This window comes from Colossoma macropomum, unplaced genomic scaffold (assembly GCF_904425465.1).
Source record: "Colossoma macropomum unplaced genomic scaffold, Colossoma_macropomum, whole genome shotgun sequence".
NCBI classification, from domain to species: Eukaryota; Metazoa; Chordata; class Actinopteri; order Characiformes; family Serrasalmidae; genus Colossoma; species Colossoma macropomum.
In genome coordinates, this window is record NW_023494794.1 from 9,259,220 (window position 1) to 9,278,163 (window position 18,944).

At 41.4% G+C, this 18,944-nt stretch overlaps 1 protein-coding gene across 1 annotated transcript; it reads left to right on the top strand.

Moving 5' to 3' along the window:
• Positions 1–2,599: 2,599 nt before the first annotated feature.
• Positions 2,600–15,724, top strand: scn4bb (sodium channel, voltage-gated, type IV, beta b). Its single transcript, XM_036580107.1, has 6 exons — positions 2,600–2,847; positions 4,546–4,985; positions 12,108–12,271; positions 12,630–12,852; positions 13,705–13,834; positions 15,488–15,724. The coding sequence occupies exons 2-6, from the start codon at positions 4,913–4,915 to the stop codon at positions 15,582–15,584; spliced, it is 687 nt and encodes a 228-aa protein (XP_036436000.1). The 5' UTR covers positions 2,600–2,847; positions 4,546–4,912; the 3' UTR covers positions 15,585–15,724.
• Positions 15,725–18,944: the final 3,220 nt, after the last annotated feature.

The following is an 18,944-nucleotide window of genomic DNA, read 5'->3' on the forward strand; positions in this document are numbered from 1 at the left end:
TCACAATGGTGCTAATAATATTTCCATTTTCATAAAATTTTATCTTTCTGAAATGTTTAAGTGTTGTTAAATGTTTACATCATCCAGTATGAATATATTAAAATTAATCATTTAATGGAAAAGCCTGTTTACATCCACAGGTGTTTCTGTCCATCCTTCCACTGTGAGAAGACGACTCAGCGCTGTGGGTCTGAAAGGATGTGTAGCTGTTCAAGAAGAACCTCACTGAGAAAAGGAGACGGACACATCAAACAAAGAAGCTGAACAATGGACTGACCACCCCAGAGTCCAGACCTCAACACCACTGAATGGGTTTGGGATTACTCTATATATACTCTGTAGATACTCTATATGTATCTATATGTGAGGAAATTGTACACCTAACTCTAATTTTAACCTAAGTAAGTAAGTCAGGACCAGTTTAGTCCTGAAAAGGTATGTAACACACACACACTTATGAAAGTATCATGTGATGCTAGGTGGTGGGAAAGACCTGAGAAATGGCACACAGAAGTCATATGTACAGGATTTCAGTGTATGACCTATACACACACCGAGAACTCCCTGAGACTCAGATGACCATCCGGATAGGGGAACCTGACACTGCTGGAGGAGGGGGTGAGGGACAGGAGTGGACGAGAGAAACGCAGTCATGAGAAATTAAAATCTGTCAATCTGAGTAAACACGTTCATAGTCGCTGTCCCATTACAGCACATGCACACACACTGGTGTGAATTCCTGTCTTTGTGGGGTGTTTTTTCTTTTTCAACCAAAGGATCAGCTTTGCCCTCTGTTACTTATGTACCAGTAACAACTACATGTTCATATTTTTACTTGTAGTTTGACTAGACCTCGAGCTGGGACACTTCTCACTGTGGTAGTGGAGTTTGACTGGGCCACGAGCCAGGACACTTCTCACCTCAGTAGTGGAGTTTGACTGGGCCACGAGCCGGAATACTACTCACAGTAGTAGTGGAGTTTGACTGGGCCACGAGCCAGGACACTTCTCACCTTGACTAGGCCACGAGCTGGAATACTTCTCACAGTGGTAGTAGAGTTTGACTAGGCCACAAGCTGGAATACTTCTCACAGTGGTAGTAGAGTTTGACTAGGCCACGAGCTGGAACACTTCTCACAGTGGTAGTGAGGTTTGACTAGGCCACGTGCCTGAATACTTCTCACAGTGGTAGTGGAGTTTGACTGGGCCATGAGCTGGAATACTTCTCACAGTGGTAGTGGAGTTTGACTAGGCCACGTGCCGGAATACTTCTCACAGTGGTAGTGGAATTTGACTAGGCCACTAGCTGGAATACTTCTCGCAGTGGTAGTGGAGTTTGACTAGGCCACTAGCTGGAATACTTCTCGCAGTGGTAGTGGAGTTTGACTAGATCACAAGCCAGAAAACGCCTAACCGTGGTAGTGGAGTTTGACTAAATCACGAGCCGGAATACTTCTCACTGTATTAGCAGTGTTTGACTAGGCTGTCAGCCATGACACTTCTCCTGCTTTGGTGGAGTTTGACTAGGCCGCCTCCTAAGACACTTTAAACTGTCATAGCATAGTCTGACTAGGCCATGAGCTGGGACACTTCTTGTCACAGTAGCAGAATTTGAATAGGTTAGTGCTGGGACGCTTCTCACTGCGTTAGCAGAGTTTGACTAGAATAGCAGAGCTGGCCTAGACTTAGACCAGGGGTGTTAAACTCAACCAGTAAAAGGGCCATCTCATCAAATCTCATCAAATCTGTAGGCCTGGGAATTTTTTTTTTATTTCATTTTTAATTAATGTTGTGCTATAACTCCAACTGGCCACGGTTTATTCAAATTATGCAAACACTTCAACAGTAAAATGCAGATACTTGTAGCAGATCTTGAAAAATTACATGGACACATGTCCCCAGATGTCCACAAAAAATGTCCCCAGATACTCAGTTCATTAAGACTTGGGCTCAATTTCTGAGCTGCTGAGCTCACGTCAGGTGTTTATATTGGTTTAACTGCACCTGCAGTGCATTTTGGTGATATGACCGGTGTGGAATTGCCCAGAATTGTGTAGAATTGAGGTGTAACTGCTGCCTATAGATTGTTGTTGGGGTAGGAGAGTTGGCGCACGTTATGTTGCAGTGCATGCTGGGGACTGTAGTGCAGCACATTGTGAAATGGGGTAATATTAATAGAAAATTAAAACCTTTGTGTGTGGCGAGACTGATCAAATTTTTTTTTTGGACAAAAAAATAAATTAAATAAAATAATTAAGAAAGCAGTGCTTGGACCCCTATAATTTTCTCTACCAGTTGAAAAAATGGTCTGTATTTTTATTGAAGCTCTCTATGAAGTGCAGTGGACTGCTCCCAGATCAGATTCTATGTGTGGTGATTTAGGTTACAAAAACTAGCCTGAAGAAGACTTAGCACAACTCTAAATCGCACAGGAAGAGAGCGAGGACGAAGGAAGAAGAGGGGGAGGGTGGGAGAGAGGGGGTGAGAGAGAGTGGGAGGGATGGAGGGAGGGTGTGGGAAAGAGAGGGGGGACAAAGTCAGCAGCCCAAGAAAAGTTGAGCGAGAGCCAGATTCTTTTCAGCAGAGAGAGAGAGAGAGAGAGAGAGAGAGAGAGAGAGAGAGAGAGAGACTCTGGTCTTAAGGCTGCAGTAAAAGAGAACTGTTCTGCTGTCCCGGGATGAACAGCATGTTCCGTGCGTGAGTGAAGGTACTGGAGCAGCATCAGGACCAGAACAGCGTAGAGAGACTGTGAATCTGTGTATTTGTATCCTGCGGACACACTGGATGGTACTGCCCTCTGGAATTCTCTCTATAGGACACACGCAGAGTTACCTGCGCAGCAGAGGAGGTAGGACACACTCGGCAGTCTCTCTGCTCCCACACACATACACACTGTAACTTACCTCCACAAAGTGTTTCATGCACTCATCTTCATCTTCTAAAGTTAGTTAACCCTTTAAACTGGAGGCTTTTGGTTTAGCTATTAATCTTAAGATTGAACCTTTTTAACAGTAGCCATAAAATGCTGTTTCAGCCTCTATTAGAGGTCCTTCAGTTGAACCAGGCATTTTTTCTGTGCATTTGTGTTTTTGATGGAATATATTTAGATGGAAATGTGTAGTGCTGGTACAATATAGCATACAGGCTTTGAATACTCATTTTGGAACAAGTACTCGAAGACACATCAACATCACACTCATACACAGTAATGCTTAGATTTCACAATTCTTCATTAATGTTCATTAATGCAGTTCAAAATATGTCCACAACAACAGTGTGATCAGGTTAAAGCCCATCTGCGTACATATGTTGCTATAGCAGCCAGGATTGCACCCCTGTCATACAAATACAGTTTTTATGAGGCCATAAAGTCATAACAAATTAGCAATATCTTTTTATTTATCACAGTCACAGTTTTAGCTTTAGCTTGTTTCAGCTTGTTGCTTTTACTTGTTTGAGATGTGAATGATTTTCTTCTAGATGAGCAAGCAAGTCAACATATATAGAAGCAGTTTTATTGTGTTTAATTTATAGGCCTATATTTTTTATTATATTTCGATTTCTTGCTATATCAAGGAAGCTGCAGTTGCTGTTCATTTTATCTGGTGGTGTGGATTGTTTTCACAGCCCCTCCACCTTTCACCCCTCATTGCTTGCTAGCAGCTTAACACAGAGTCACAAAATTCACATTCAGAAAGACAACAGTGTCCTAGTTAATGCGACTGCAGAGTTATGTGGAAAATATTTGATCTGATTTTATTCTTTTAAAATTTCGTTATCGACAGTTCAAAAAGATGCGATGGCTTTCTTAACAAGTCTTGAAGGAAGCCCGTGCTAGCCTTCACCCTCTTAGCGCTGGTAGCATCACGTAACTGGGGAAGTCTTAACTAGTGGGTGGAATTGGACACAACTAAATTGGCGAGAAAATTGGGGGAAAAAATTCTGAGTTAATTTCCATTCTGGTGGAATGGCCACTAGGGGGCACCACAAAATAGACTAATAAACTAAGACTGGACTTGTTTTTTCCAAAGTGAATCACTATTGATTCTAGAACTGGGCTTTAAGGCTTATAGGTCTGCACACGTTTCTTCACTGTCATACATATAAGGATATACAATAAATTATACTAATTATTTAATAATAATCCAGGGCTGGGAAATTGGCCCTGTGAGCTCAGGTTAAAGGAATCCTCCAATATTGTTTCAACCTAATCTCTATTCATTGCATCTGTAGTATAGTGTTGATTACTGAGGACAGTTTCCCTGCACTTGGAGAAGATCTGGAAAACAGTTGACACGATACAAACTTACAACAGAATCCAATGGGCAGCTGCTGAAGTACAAGAAAAACATTGTGTTTGTGGTTAATGTAAGCTACAGATACAGCTAGATGGAGATTAGACTGGGAGATTAGGCTGAGATTAGGTTAAGTATTCCTTTATTTCTCATTATTCTGTCATCATTGGTCATGTGACATCTCACTTTTTTAGTGTAAACTAACTTTCTCTGCATTATTTTATCTCTTAATTTTTACTGCTTGCATTTAGCCAGACAGAATTGAGCCAAATGGAAGTCTGAGCTGGGCAGAACTCTGGACCAGACAGAATTTTGGGCCAGACAGTGTTCTTAGCCAAACAGAGCCAGCTGAGTCAGCTGAAAGAGAAATTATCAATCTGGTACTAAACCAAGCCCACACGCACTGGCCTGGAGTTCTTCCAAGGAAAACAGAACGTCTGATAGACAAACTCTGAAGTAAGTACATGGAAGTCTTGGAAAACTGACCTCAGCCAAAGTGCCAAAGGGGAAGTGAGAGTGGACTGCAGCTGACGGAGGGAATACCGGGGCAAAGAAAGATCAGGAGCTGCAGACGGAGCAGATCTTTGTAGCCTGGAGCCTCAGCACAGAGACGGAGAGATGGAGACGCAAAGAGGAAGAAGCTTTCTCTTGGAAAGAAGCTCCACCTGCCTTCTGCTGATCCTCACCTTGGGTAAGTCTATTTTTATAGGCGTTCACTCGCTTTTTCTCACTTTATTGGGGTCAGTTGCTCCTTTTTGAATCAGCCCACTAAAGGAATCAGTGGAAGCAACAGACAGGGATGTTTCCAGCTGTGTTTAAAGTATTTATTATACTTAGAACATATATTTTATATTTAAAGGACAAATTTCCTACATTTTTCCTGAAGTCTGCTTACAACATGTAGCTTTACAGACAAAAACAGTCATAATTCATTCTCACATGACCCTTTTTTGTCTTTATCAGTCTAAACAGGCTGTTTTTGTTATGGCGCCTTTAGGACTGATATGTAAATGAGCTCTGTTCTCATTGCTCTATATTGTTGCATCGTCTAATAGGCAGTCCAGGCTAAAACGCTCCTTATAAGTTCACAGTGAACAGGCAGAGCTAAAGGTTGAATTAATGAGCTGTATGTAAATGTGTTGTTTGTTTTGTGTTATGACAAAAACATCGAGCTCAAATGAGTGTAAAATATAACAATGTTTACATTAAAAACTACACCAAACCCTTTAAAAATAATAAAAGATGACATGATATAATACTACTAATACTACTACTACTAATAATAATGATAATAATTTATATCAGGCCTTATAAAAGGCAACTTATCATTAGCAGTTTATCAGTGACTGTTATTAATGCTATAATTGTTACGTATACGTTAATAAATGTTGGCGTTTGATACTCATATCTCATATATGATATAAAATATTAAGCATTTACTCAGCTGCATAAAAACAATTCATAATAACTGAATAAATTGTCAGTGTCAGTTTTATATTTAAGTTGATCAACTTAAGTTGGCTTGTCATTATTAAATAGTTGATATATACTTTAAACATTAATATCATTATTATTATTATTATATAATGAACTATAATAACTATAATTAATTATTATTATTAAATGTTACTACTTTGGTACCATGGCTACTACGCCCAGTGTTAGAGTTTATGCTGGGAGAAGTACAGTGAGCACTGCTGAGATGCAGTAAGTGGGGCATTATCTGCAGCCCCCTAAAACAGGCATTTAAATTGCAGTGCAGCTCTGGCTTTTTTGCACACACACATACAGACACACACACACACACACACACAGACACACACATACACACACACACACACACACACATACATACAGACACACACACACACACACACACACACACAGACACACACATACACACACACACACACACACACAGACACACACACACACACACACACACATATACACATACACACACACACACACACACACACACACACACACGCTCAGCCTCAGTGCTGGATGATGAGCTGCATTCCAGCAGGGCAGGTTCAGCTGTGCAGTGAGCTCATGTTTCATTGGGTATTGGGGTTCAGACAGGTGACTTATAATTAAATAAAAGAGATGAGCTGCTGGAGAGTTTATTCATGTGCATTTGTTGCGATGTGTATATCTGTGGGTTTTAGGTGAATATGAATGTCAGTGCATATTAGATTAGATCAGGTATCAAAGTAAGCGAAACCAAACTAAAGTCCACATTATGTTGGATTTCTAAGAGAAATTAAGTGAACACATCCCTTACAGAGAACACATTTCTGCGCATTTTAATGCACATTTACTGTTTATCTGCTGAATTAAACACAATGGGGGAACGAAATATAACACTTGGCCTGTGTCTGTGTTTTTTTCTAATACATTAGATTCATATAAAGGCAAATAAATAGAAATCTTGCACTAAAACTTCTCAAACCTAAGTGTGTTCTCTAAGTGTTTGTTCCCTTACTTTGGCTTAGAAAATCAACAGAACATGTCATTGACCAGGGCTGTTCAGAGACTGTATATGCTGGATCTGAGCGCCGTTGGCTCGGTGGGCCTTTTGCAGTCTCTCCTGTGCGGAAGTGTTGGGTAATCTGAGCTTGGGTCTGATTTATGCTGGGTACACCATGTTCACACGGAACTCTGAGTCTAAAATTTCAGCGGTGAGAAGGAAGCGGATAGTGGGGTCCAGGTCATCGGGACGGTCATCATCACTGCCAGTGTGTCCTGATGAGTCCAGCAGCTGTGTAAACGCAGCACTTTCACACCAGCTCCGCTTCTCCTACTCTCACGCTCGCTGCCAAGCGCAGCCAGACAGGAGCGGCTAGACACCTGATGTCAGTCCTGCCAGGTGCACGTAATCACCAGGTGTTTGGGGCAACAGACCCTGTTTCAGCTTCTTTATACAGCAAAAGAATGTCCATAATGATATTAAAGTTGGGCAGAAAATAATGTAAAAGCAGCAGTGAAAAGGTCTCTAAGAGAGTCCTGCGGCAAAGTTCATCACAGATCTTAGTGAGCTGCAACCAAGATTTCTGCATAGTTTAGTGGTTGAGATGTAAACATGAAAAATGAAATGGTTCATTGTAGAGAAACTTACAGACTCAGACTTCTTTACAGTGGTGGTGATAGGAACCAGGAGTCACCATGACTGCAACACAAATATAGCTGGGGGCAGTTGTGGGCTGAAGGTTAGGGAGTCAGCCTTGTGACTGGAAGGTTGCCAGTTCAATCCCCTTGGCTGACAGTATGTGACTAAAGTGCTCTTGAGCAAGACACCTAACCCTCAACTGCTCCCTGGGCGCCATGGATAGGGCTGCCCACTGCTCTGGGCAAGTGTGCTCACAGCCCCTAGTGTGTGCGTTCACTAGTGTGCACGTATGTGGGTGTTTCACTGCATGGATGTGGAGGGTTAATTCCTCTGTGAGCAAACACAGTTGGCTAATGGTTCTGAATTCAATTCATTTTATTGACTGTACAAAACCACCAGTGAACTTACACACGTATTCTGAGTTTTTAAATGGAACATTGTTGATGGTAAAATAGTGGTAAAAAAAAGTTTTCCTATGGGACGATTTTACCTCACAACACTCTGCATGTATCTCTTCTCCGCAAATGCATTGTAGCATGTTCAAGAAATGTTCTGGCACGTTAGTGTTCTCCAGTATTTGTTGCACTTTTTCATTTTGACCTCTGATTGGAGAGGGAGGACTAAGTACCACCCCAGGGGTGTGTGTGGGTGTTTGTTGAGACAGAGAGAGAGAGACAGATGAGCTGGGTTAGATAACGAGCCGTTAGAGAGAAAAAAGACCCTCTTATGTACCGCGTGGCTGTGGCCAACAAGCAGCTGGTAAATAAAGCACCATGACTTGCAAAAGCAGTGCCTCTTTAATAGTGGTGAGTGTCCCAGTATTTTAAATGAACCCTCTCAAAACTTTCATGTAATTATTTTTGTTTGAGTGAACTTCTAGAGGCAATATATTCTTCAGACGTCTGGTTCCTATCACCACCACTGTAAACAATTCTGAGTAAGTTTCTTTAGAATTTCACTCTAGGAGTCACCTCTGGTTTCATCTTAGCTATTTCATCATGCAGAATTTCTGGGAAATCATTGCAGTCCCCCTTTAACCCCTTAAATGGACAGGGCCCGTCAGCAGGCCCAAAGTTTTATTACACACTTCTATAATTTAAGAATAGCTCAGCCAGGTCGCATTGAAGTCCCTGTGGTTACTGAAACCTTAGTATGTAATAAGCCAGGGATTTAGAGAGGTTAATATTCAGAACTAATAGTTACAACAAGCCGTCCAGGTCATAATCAAAGGACTACAGGGTTAAATTTGAAGTGAAAACTGACCACTACAGCTAGTCACAGTGTAACAACTATTGCAGACTGTACTGCACCACCGGTCAAAATGATTTCATAGATTCAATAAAAGACAATCAGTTATGTTGTTTTCTGATTTTGACGCAAGGCGTGTGTGCCAGGTGCCCGATCCCTGGATGCCAACGAGAGCCGCGAGAGGTGGTGTGAGGCCTCTTGCTGGGTCCCACCTCCTGTTCCACAGTGGAGCTAATGCACTTGATGCATCCATGACATTCAACCCAGCAGGCTGTGCTGTCCTGCTCTCTTTCCCTTACGCCTCCCGTACTTGACATACTTGACACTTGACTTTGAGGCAGATATGAATGATGCTGTCATGGATGGCTGCGGCACTGAAATATGATCTCCTGATGTTGCGGCCAACGCTTAGATGTTTGTGCCACTTGGAAGCTCATTTGGTGGATGGAAATGACTATGTTGGAAATTTCATCTTACTCGTCTTACTTTCAGGCTATCAGTTGCTGCCTTCTGTTGACAACAGGAACAATTTTGAGAGCATTTATTTAGAGAACTGTCGGAAACTGCCGCTGGCTGTTCTTGAGTAAGATTTGGGATTGGTGTTCGTTTTGTCTGATGAGCCTTCATAATAAGGGAAAACAAGACAGTATGGTAAAAACACAGCTTCCTTAAGGAGTGAGGCACTCCAGCACTTTTGTGTCCATCTTTCATTCTAAATCCATCAAGAAATTTACATCAACTATGCTTATGCAGGCAAAAATGCTTCAATTACGTATTAAAATATCCATCTTCCTGACCTGCTGTATTCTGTTACAGCCTCTTCAGTACATTTTCATCAAAGAAATGACTCCTTCGCTCTTCCTGACCTATCGGATGTTCAGTAGTGAACCTGCAGGCCTGGTGTACTGGGTTGACCCCACTAGCGTCCATCTTGTGATCAAAGCCTGCGGCAGTTTAGTGGTTCTGAACCGCTGAACTGCTTCATTCTGGTTTGTCATTCATTATCACTCTCAATCACAGAGTTTTAATAGCTTCGAAAATGCTTTTGTGTGGCTTTACCATTATGCTGCACTTTTAGAGCTTCACTCCATAACTCTAATGGACTTACAGCCTTGCGGATAGAGCTGGAAGTAATCAATGTCCTCCCAGACTCATGCCCTGACTGCAGAGAGAGAGAGAGAGAGAGAGAGAGAGAGAGAGAGAGAGAGAGAGAGATGCAGCAGCTCTTTTTGTGAATGAGTTTTTGCAGCATCATTGCTGCAAGAAAGTGAGGGAGGGGGAGAAAGAGAGACTGAATGAAAGGGAGAGAAACAAAGAGCGAGAGAAAAGGAATATAAATAAGTAAAGGATATACTGAGGTAACACTAAGCTGCATTAAGTGGGATTGATGGTAGATAAAACACTGATAGCATTTGGTATTGCTAGCTACTATCAGTCGGTATGTGTTTGCGCAAGTATGTGCTCCTGTGACAGTACCTGTCTATTTAAAAAAAACAGCCTCATACATGCTGGAGTACCCCATCTCATTTTTCAGCCACTATACACCGATCAGGCATAACATTATGACCACCTCCTTGTTTCTACGCTCATTGTCCATTTTATCAGCTCCACTTACTATATAGGAGCACTTTGTAGTTCTACAGTTACAGACTGTAGTCCATCTGTTTCTCTGTGTACTTTGTTAGCTCCCTTTTACCCTGTTCTTCAGTGGTCAGGACCCCCGTGGACCCTCACAGAGCAGGTACTATTTGGGTGGTGGATCATTCTCAGCACTGCAGTGAAACTGATGTGGTGGTGGTGTGTTAATATGTGTTGCGCTGGTCTGAGTGGATCAGACACAGCAGTGCCACTGGAGTTTTTAAACACTGTGTCCTCTCACTGTCCACTCTATTAGACACTCCTACCTTGTCAGTCCACCTTGTAGATGTAAAGTCAGAGACGATAGCTCATCTGCTGCTGCACAGTTTGTGTTGGTCATCCTCTAGTCCTTCATCAGTGGTCACAGGACGCTGCCCACAGGACGCTGTCGGCTGGATATTTTTGGTTGGTGCACTATTCTCAGTCCAGCAGTGACACTGAGGTGTCTGATCCACTCGTACCAGCACAACACACACTAACACACCACCATAACGTCAGTGTTACTGCAGTGCTGAGAATGATCCACCACCCAAATAGTACCTGCTCTGTAAGGGTCCATGGGGGTCCTGACCACTGAAGAACAGGGTAAAAGGGGGCTAACAAAGTACACAGAGAAACAGATGGACTACAGTCTGTAACTGTAGAACTACAAAGTGCACCTATATAGTAAGTGGAGCTGATAAAATGGACAGTGAGAGTAGAAACAAGGAGGTGGACATGATGCCTGATCAGTGTATATTTGCCATGCTTTTGGGGCCCCCTGGTGGCAGGGGGTTTGAAGCAACTGCTTATTGCAAGAAACAGCCCTGGCTTTAACACAGAGATGTTCACAAGTTGCTTTGTGTAAGTCTCAGGTCTCCAAGGTGCAGGTGCTAGTCAAGTCTCAAGTCTCCAGGGTGTGAGTCTGAGTTGTGCCTCCGGGGTGTGAGTCCAAATCAAGTCTTCAGGGTGCAAGTGCTAGTAGAGTCTAGAGTCTCTGGACTGCAAGTTAAGTTTCAAATCTCTGGGGAGCCAGACTGAGTTGAGTCTCGAGTCTCTGGGGTGTGAGTCAAGTCGCTGGGGAGTCTATATCAAGTCTCAAGTCTCTGGGATGTGAGTCTGAATCAAGTCTACAGTCCAAGTTGAGTCTTGAAATAACTGATGTGTAAGTGCAAGTCAAATCTTGAGTCTCTGGGTTGCGAGTCCAACTCAAGTCTCTGAGGTGTGTGCTTGAGTCTAGTTTCGAATCTCTGAGGTACAAAGTCTGAGTCAGGTCTCGAGACACTGGTTCGTGAGTCTGAAAATGATCTTTAGTCTTTGGGGTGCGACTCCAAGTCAAGTCTCAAATCCCTGGTGTGTGGGTCTGAGTCAAGTCTCAAATCTCTGGGATGCGAGTCTTTGTCAAGTCTCAAGTGTCTGGTGTGTGGGTCCGAGAGGAGTCTCAAGGTTCTGGGATGCGAGTCTTAGTCAAGTCTCAAGTGTCTGGTGTGTGAGTCCGAGTGGAGTCTCAAGGCTCTGGGATGCGAGTCTTAGTCGAGTTTCAAGTGTCTGGTGTGTGAGTCCGAGTTGAGTCTGAAGTCTCTGAGAAGCGAGTCTTAGTCGAGTTTCAAGTCTCTGGGGTGCCAGTCAAGTTTTGAGTCTCTGGTGTGTGAGTCCAAATCGAGTCCCAAATCTCTGGGGTGTGAGTCTGAGTTGAGCCCCAAGTCTCTGAGTTGAGAGTCTGAGTCGAGTCTCGAGTCTCAGAAACACGAGTCCAAGTTGAGTCCCAAAAATAAATACAGTACAATAACGATTCGCTGGAGGAGGTTTATAACAGTTTCTCACTCTCCCTCTTAGGTATGTGTGGCGTTCAAGCACTAGAGATGTCCACAGGTAAGATCCCCTTTCTGGAAGCAGTGAATGGAAGTGATGTCCTGCTGCCCTGCACCTACGCCAGCTGCATCGGCATCAAAGACCTTTACTTCAAATGGGAGTTTAACGACAATGGCACCATGCTGAAGGTCAGTCTCGTGCAAATTTTTCTCTATTTAACATGCTTTCTCGAGCTTTTTGCTGCTGCTGATAGTTCAGAATCCTGTAAATCAATAACATTGCTTCTGAAGATTGGCCTTTGTGACCAATAAAGTGTACACTGAAGGTATCTGAGATGTTTTATTCAACATTTCCAGCGTTTAGGAGAACTTCTTCAAGGGTAATACATTGTAATCTTTGCAGCATTCTGAACATTAATTTTTACTATAACTTAATTCTTTATGCTATACAGCTTGATTCCAGTCTTTTGACCAATAGTGTACTTGATAGCTTTTCCATCCAATCAGATGACAGCGTCTACCACTGACTGTTTTGTTGTCTGATCAGGTGATCGACGCAGTGATCCCAACTGACCATGTGGAACCATCAACTGTCAATATTTACCGGGAAAGGGTGGAATTTGTGGGATCCAGCAAAAGTAATAACCTGTCCATGGTGCTCTGGAACGTGACGTTTGAGGATGCAGGGGAGTACACGTGCTTCGGCAAGAACCCTAAAGAGAAGGATAAGAACCACAGCGCCATCTTCACCCTATACGTGGTGGACGAATGTGAGTGAGAAAGAACTGTATATTAAAAAAAGAGATTTTGCCGTACACTACATCAGCTATTTCTGTAATTAAACATACACTCACTGTCCACTTCATTTGACACATTTACCTGGTCCTTCCACTTCACTGGCCTCTTAATTAGAAACCCCTACTTTGTACTTACACTCACTGGCCACTTTATTAGAAACACCTTATATTTCCACACACTGGCCACTTTATTAGAAACACTTAACTTGTACTTCCACTCACTGGCCTCTTTATTAGAAACACCTACCTTGTACTTCCACTCACTGGCCACTTTATTAGAAACACCTACCTTGTACTTCCACTCACTGGCCACTTTATTAGAAACACCTAGTACTTCCACTCACTGGCCACTTTATTAGAAACACCTACCTTATACCTTCCACTCACTGGCCACTTTATTAGAAACACTTACCTTGTATTTCCACTCACTGGCCACTTTATCAGAAACACCTACCTGAACTAAACTTAACTGGACATCACATATTTACCCACATTTTAGTCAAATTTGCAAGATTTTGTTATTGACATATGCTGAATTGTTTGTTTAGATTGTGAGATTGCAGTCGGATTATGGGAGCAACAATGGACTAAAGCAAGAGATGAGAGCTAAAATAAAAAAGTTAAGCTCTAACTATAATCTGAATATGTTAATGGATACATTAAGGACAGTGTATTCAGCCATCACTACTAATATAACACATTATTAGAAGGTAGAGCATGAACAGTGCTATGTGTGCTGTGAGGACACTCAGTGGTCAGGCTGTGCTTATAGACGTTCTCAGTACATTGTCAGTGTTTTCATCGTCAGTATTCTCTCCTTCTCAGTGAGGGTCGTGGATAACACTCTGACCATCATCATCGTCTCCTGTGTGGGAGGCTGTATAGCCCTGCTGGTGATCTTCATGCTGCTCAAGAACTTCACACTCTTCGTCCTCGCTAAGATTGAAGAGAAAAAGTGAGTTGGTTTGTTCATTTATGTGCAATAATGACATATAATTTAAACACAAAAGCGATTTTACATGATGTATTTAACATTTCAAATATGTTGATAACAATATACACCGATCACGTTTATAACATTATGACCACCTCCTTGTTTCTAAGCTCATTGTCCATTTTATCAGCTCCACTTACTATATAGGAGCACTTTGTAGTTCTACAGTTACAGACTGTAGTCCATCTGTTTCTCTGCATACTTTGTTAGCCCCCTTTTACCCTGTTCTTCAGTGGTCAGGACCCCCATGGACCCTCACAGAGCAGGTACTATTTGGGTGGTGGATCATTCTCAGCAATGCAGTAACACTGATGTGGTGGTGGTGTGTTAGTGTGTGTTGCGCTGGTACGAGTGGATCAGACACAGCAGTGTTGCTGGAGTTTTTAAACACTGTGTCCACTCACTGTCCACTCTATTAGACACTCCTACCTTGTCAGTCCACCTTGTAGATGTAAAGTCAGAGCGATAGCTCATCTGCTGCTGCACAGTTTGTGTTGGTCATCCTCTAGTCCTTCATCAGTGGTCACAGGACGCTGCCCACAGGACGCTGTCGGCTGGATATTTTTGGTTGGTGGACTATTCTCAGTCCAGCAGTGACACTGAGGTGTTTAAAAACTCCAGCAGCACTGCTGTGTCTGATCCACTCGTACCAGCGCAACAACAAACAAAGTATGCAGAGAAACAGATGGACTACAGTCTGTAACTGTAGAACTACAAAGTGCACCTATACAGTAAGTGGAGCTGATAAAATGGACAATGAGCGCAGAAACAAGGAGGTGGTCATAATGTTATGCCTGATCGAGGCAGATGACAAAATGACAAAGAAAAATCCTGAATAAATGGATGGAGAAACATAATGAGTGCAGAGTTCCAGACAAAAAGGTTAAACAGTTAACATCCTGCCAGGCTTCATTTGACCTCAACTTTCAACCCTTTTTCTTTCTGGAAGTCCCTCAGTTAAACTATACGTTTTTTTTTTCTTTGATAAAATTGATGGAAAATATTTCAATGGAAATCTGTATGACTTCCATCTTCACTGGTGTGCAGGTAAGTCAACATTTTAAAAAAGTGTTTTATTCTGTTTCAATGCTGTTTTTATTGTGGTAATCTTACAGAATCGTTTGATAAATATGGATTAATATTTAGTGGATTATGTTAATTCAAAAATCTATGTCATTTTCCATTCTAACGGTGGAATGGCCACTAGGGGGCCTTAAGAAAGGCACCAAAGGGAAGCGTCACTGCCAAGCAATACTGAAGTTATTCTGACTGATCACCCTATGATAAAACATACTGAGGGAAGTGGACTCCTCCAGGACCCTCCACAGGGCACAAAGGGGTCACTGAATAATTTAATGAGTATGACAATGATGTAAATCATTGATCTCATGATCTCAACCCAATCGATCAGATTTTAAAACCAGAATTTGGACTGACGTGTTAGGCAATGCTCTCCACCACCATCATCAATTGAGGATGAATAGTGTTCCACCCCTCTAGTACAGTTTCAGAGACTATGCTTAGGCACGTTGAAGCTGTTCTGCATATCGCTGATATACACAGGGGCCAAATCACAGCACTAATTAAATCTCTCTTTCTCTCTCTGTTCTGCAGTAAGGAGTGCCTTGTCTCCTCCTCAGGGATCGACAACACGGAAAATGGTCTGTCAGGCTCCAAAACCACACCCAAGCCCACACCAAAGAAAGCATGAGACTGATATAATATGCACACACTCATCAGCCACCATGCTGGGCCCGTCCTGTCAGTTCACATCTCTGTTTACAAAATCTACTTAGTCATTCTCCATATTTACTTCGTATTCTTTTACATGACTCACCACTCTTTTCCTTAAGGCACTGATGAAACAGTGTTAGCCACAGAGGTGAATGACTGATTTACTGGTTGATTAGTTACCCTGATCCAGGATCAGTTCGAACTGTTCAGTTTCCAGTATTCAAGCCAGAACTTTCTAGCCAGTTCTACTTCAGCTCCAGTACATTTGAGCCAAATAATCAAGTGTTCATTATCTGCAGTGTGCTGAGAGGTGCAGTAGAGCTAAATGGAGATTAGCTGTGGGAGCTTGTGGGCTGTTTATTGTAGCGGTCTTGGCCTCAAGTATTGGTACAGGTTAGCATTTCCGTTTCTCTGACCTTATTTCACTCATAAAAGGCTCTGTGGTGTAAAATAAAGTAGAAATAGATCAAATAGTACTCTCACTCAAAAGAAGATCTACTTTCAGAGGTATTCGAGTACCAAGAATAATTACCAAAAAATGTACATCATGGAATCAGGCAAAATAAAAAAAAGTACTAAAACTCATCTCTAGAAACACTAAATATGAAAACATGTGCTTTATCTGGAAAAATATAAATAATAAAAGCAAATAAAACAGTAGATTTCAGCTGGCTGCTCTTCAAACCCTTAGCTACCTCAATAGCTAATGTTTAGCTAACACTAGCTAAGATTTCACACTTCACCTCATAGCTTAGGCTAATCTGACTGGAGTGTCATCAGTTAGCTAGCTAGCTAAGACTTCTGGTCAATAATAAACATCGTCAGTGTCATTGATAAGGCTAGTTGTTAGTTAGCTAGTTAGCAACATTAGCTGACTTTGCCTACCCTCAAGCAGAATCTTACGTTGCAGCATTTAAAGCAAACATTTCTTCTTTTTCATTACAGAAAACACAAACTGTCCTCTGAGGACGACTGACTTTTTAATTAGGCCAAATCATGTTCAGTCATGTTACTCAACGGCATCTCAGTGAGGGGAAAAAGTACTTTAGTGAACAGAAACATTTAAACGCAGTCTGATAGGAATGTATGGGGGGCTCTGAGACACAGCTGAAATTAGCGCCTCCTCCATGTTGAATTTTCAGTGTTCCCACCCATTTAGAGGTCAGTGCAGCCAAAAGAGCTGTACTATTGGACAACTATGTGGATTCGCATGTTAAATTTCACCAACGTTGAACTCAAAGTGAAGTTTTGTGTGTATTTTATTTGCTCAGGACACGAAACCATTAGCTGTAGTGAATTCAAAACTGCTTAAACATAATTTTTCTGAAAATACTTTGCTGACAAAACCTTTACTACAAATCTGAGTCTCAAAGCAATGCTCCAGGGTTGAATTTGGACCATTAGAAACCATTAGGATTTGCTTTCTAATTGGAATTATCTCAATGGTTTCCAACAGAGACCACTAGTTTCCTGTAGAACACCTTTAAATCCCATTAGGAAGCCATCAAACGCATTTAGAATCAGCCACTGGTCACCTGTGAAACTATTAGGATTACATTGTAATATCAACCCAATAAAAGAGCCAAAACAAATCGCAAATGGGTCATTTTACAGAAACGTCCATTTTTGTGTCCCTCGTCTTTACAGATATATTACACTTAGAAAAACATGTTAGGGTTACTATTTATTTATATTTTAAAACAAAACAATACATTATTTCAACAATTACACCTTCTTGAGCCTCAATTTAGCAATATTTGTTGTGTTAAATCAATTATCTAGAACTCCAAGCACCACAGAAGAGCTCATCCTCACAGTCATGTGTAAGGGGTGAGTTCCATATTTTGAGGTAAAAACATATTTTTCTGCCAATCCATACATGACTATGAAATATGTAAATTTAAATGACATAAAGAAAACAAATGCATTTTCTAAAATATATAATGCAAGTTGTTGTCCCCAGGAGTCTTGGTGTCACTGGTGTTACTGCGTAACAAAAACTCTTATTTTGAAATAAAATCCCACTGATGACATCACTCGACCTCCTTTTACCTATTTTCTGAGGATCTATGAAGAAAAGCACATGGTGAGTCCACTGTGTCTTTCAGTTATCAGAGATTTTCTCATTTAGCTCATGATTTCATATGAAGCTTTTAGTTGACGTCACTGGTGTGACCGACTTTATTCTGAGGTAATTGTGAAAAAATAGAACACAAATGGATTAAATTACATATTTTAGTGGAGATTCCATGATTGACGACATGTGGTTTGATGCTCTGTTGCAGCCATTTTTGTGAAAAAAAATGCAGTTTTCATTAAAAATGTCTCTGGTGTTACATTTCTGATGTGTAACACCAATGATGATCAGATGAATGATGGACAGATAAAAAGTGGACGTTTCTGTAGAACGACCCAAAACCATAAGGAACCAATAGAAACACTTTTTCATTGATTTTCCAGCAGGGTGGTGAGTAATTCTTGCATTATGGTTTACATGCCTCAGCGACTGATCTCTCCTGCTCCTGTGTTTACTTTTAATTTGTTTGTGCTAATTGAACGTAGATTTGACTGAAATAATACATTTGTAGCTTTTACATTATTTTCTGTTCACTCTATTTATAAGCAGAGATGTGAAAGAGATGGGCGGGCCTTATTGATTTTATGCATATATTAACATATGCTTCCAATTACTGCACACTTTCATCTCCCTACATTTAAAAAAGGTATAGGTCAATCCCAAAACTGGACTGTTTTTATTAGATATGCAGAAAAATAATCTATATTTATTCTATTCACACGATGCTTGTGACAGGGATAAATGTGCTGTAAGATGTTTTCATTTTTAGTTCGATCTTTTAACTGAGCTGGACTCAAACATTGTCCTGTGTTGGCTCCTGGCTCCAAAAAGTGGACGTGAATGAGGAAAAATACTCTAAGCAATTACACTGAGCTTGTTTGCTTTGTTGGAGGATTATGGGTCGATGTGCTCTGGGGTTATTATTCCAAAGCTCATAATGAACCTACTGAACTCAGCAAGTAAAATGAATGTGTTTTTATTTTTAGACGCAGTTGAATTTGCAGGGTGAAGCAAGTTTGAGTTCAGCTCAGCATCAACTTTTTTAATGAATATATTACAGTTACTTATTTATTTTTGCTTGAGATGAAACACAGGTGCCTGTAAACGCTTCTGTCGCCACCTACTGGTGGACAAGACTAAATGCAAAACAATATAATGCAAATCAAAAAAGTCTGCAAAAATGAAACACCTAATAGATGAGATAAGCTGATGAATGAATACTTGACAATCCCTAGAACCCAGATTCCCGTAGAAATAAAC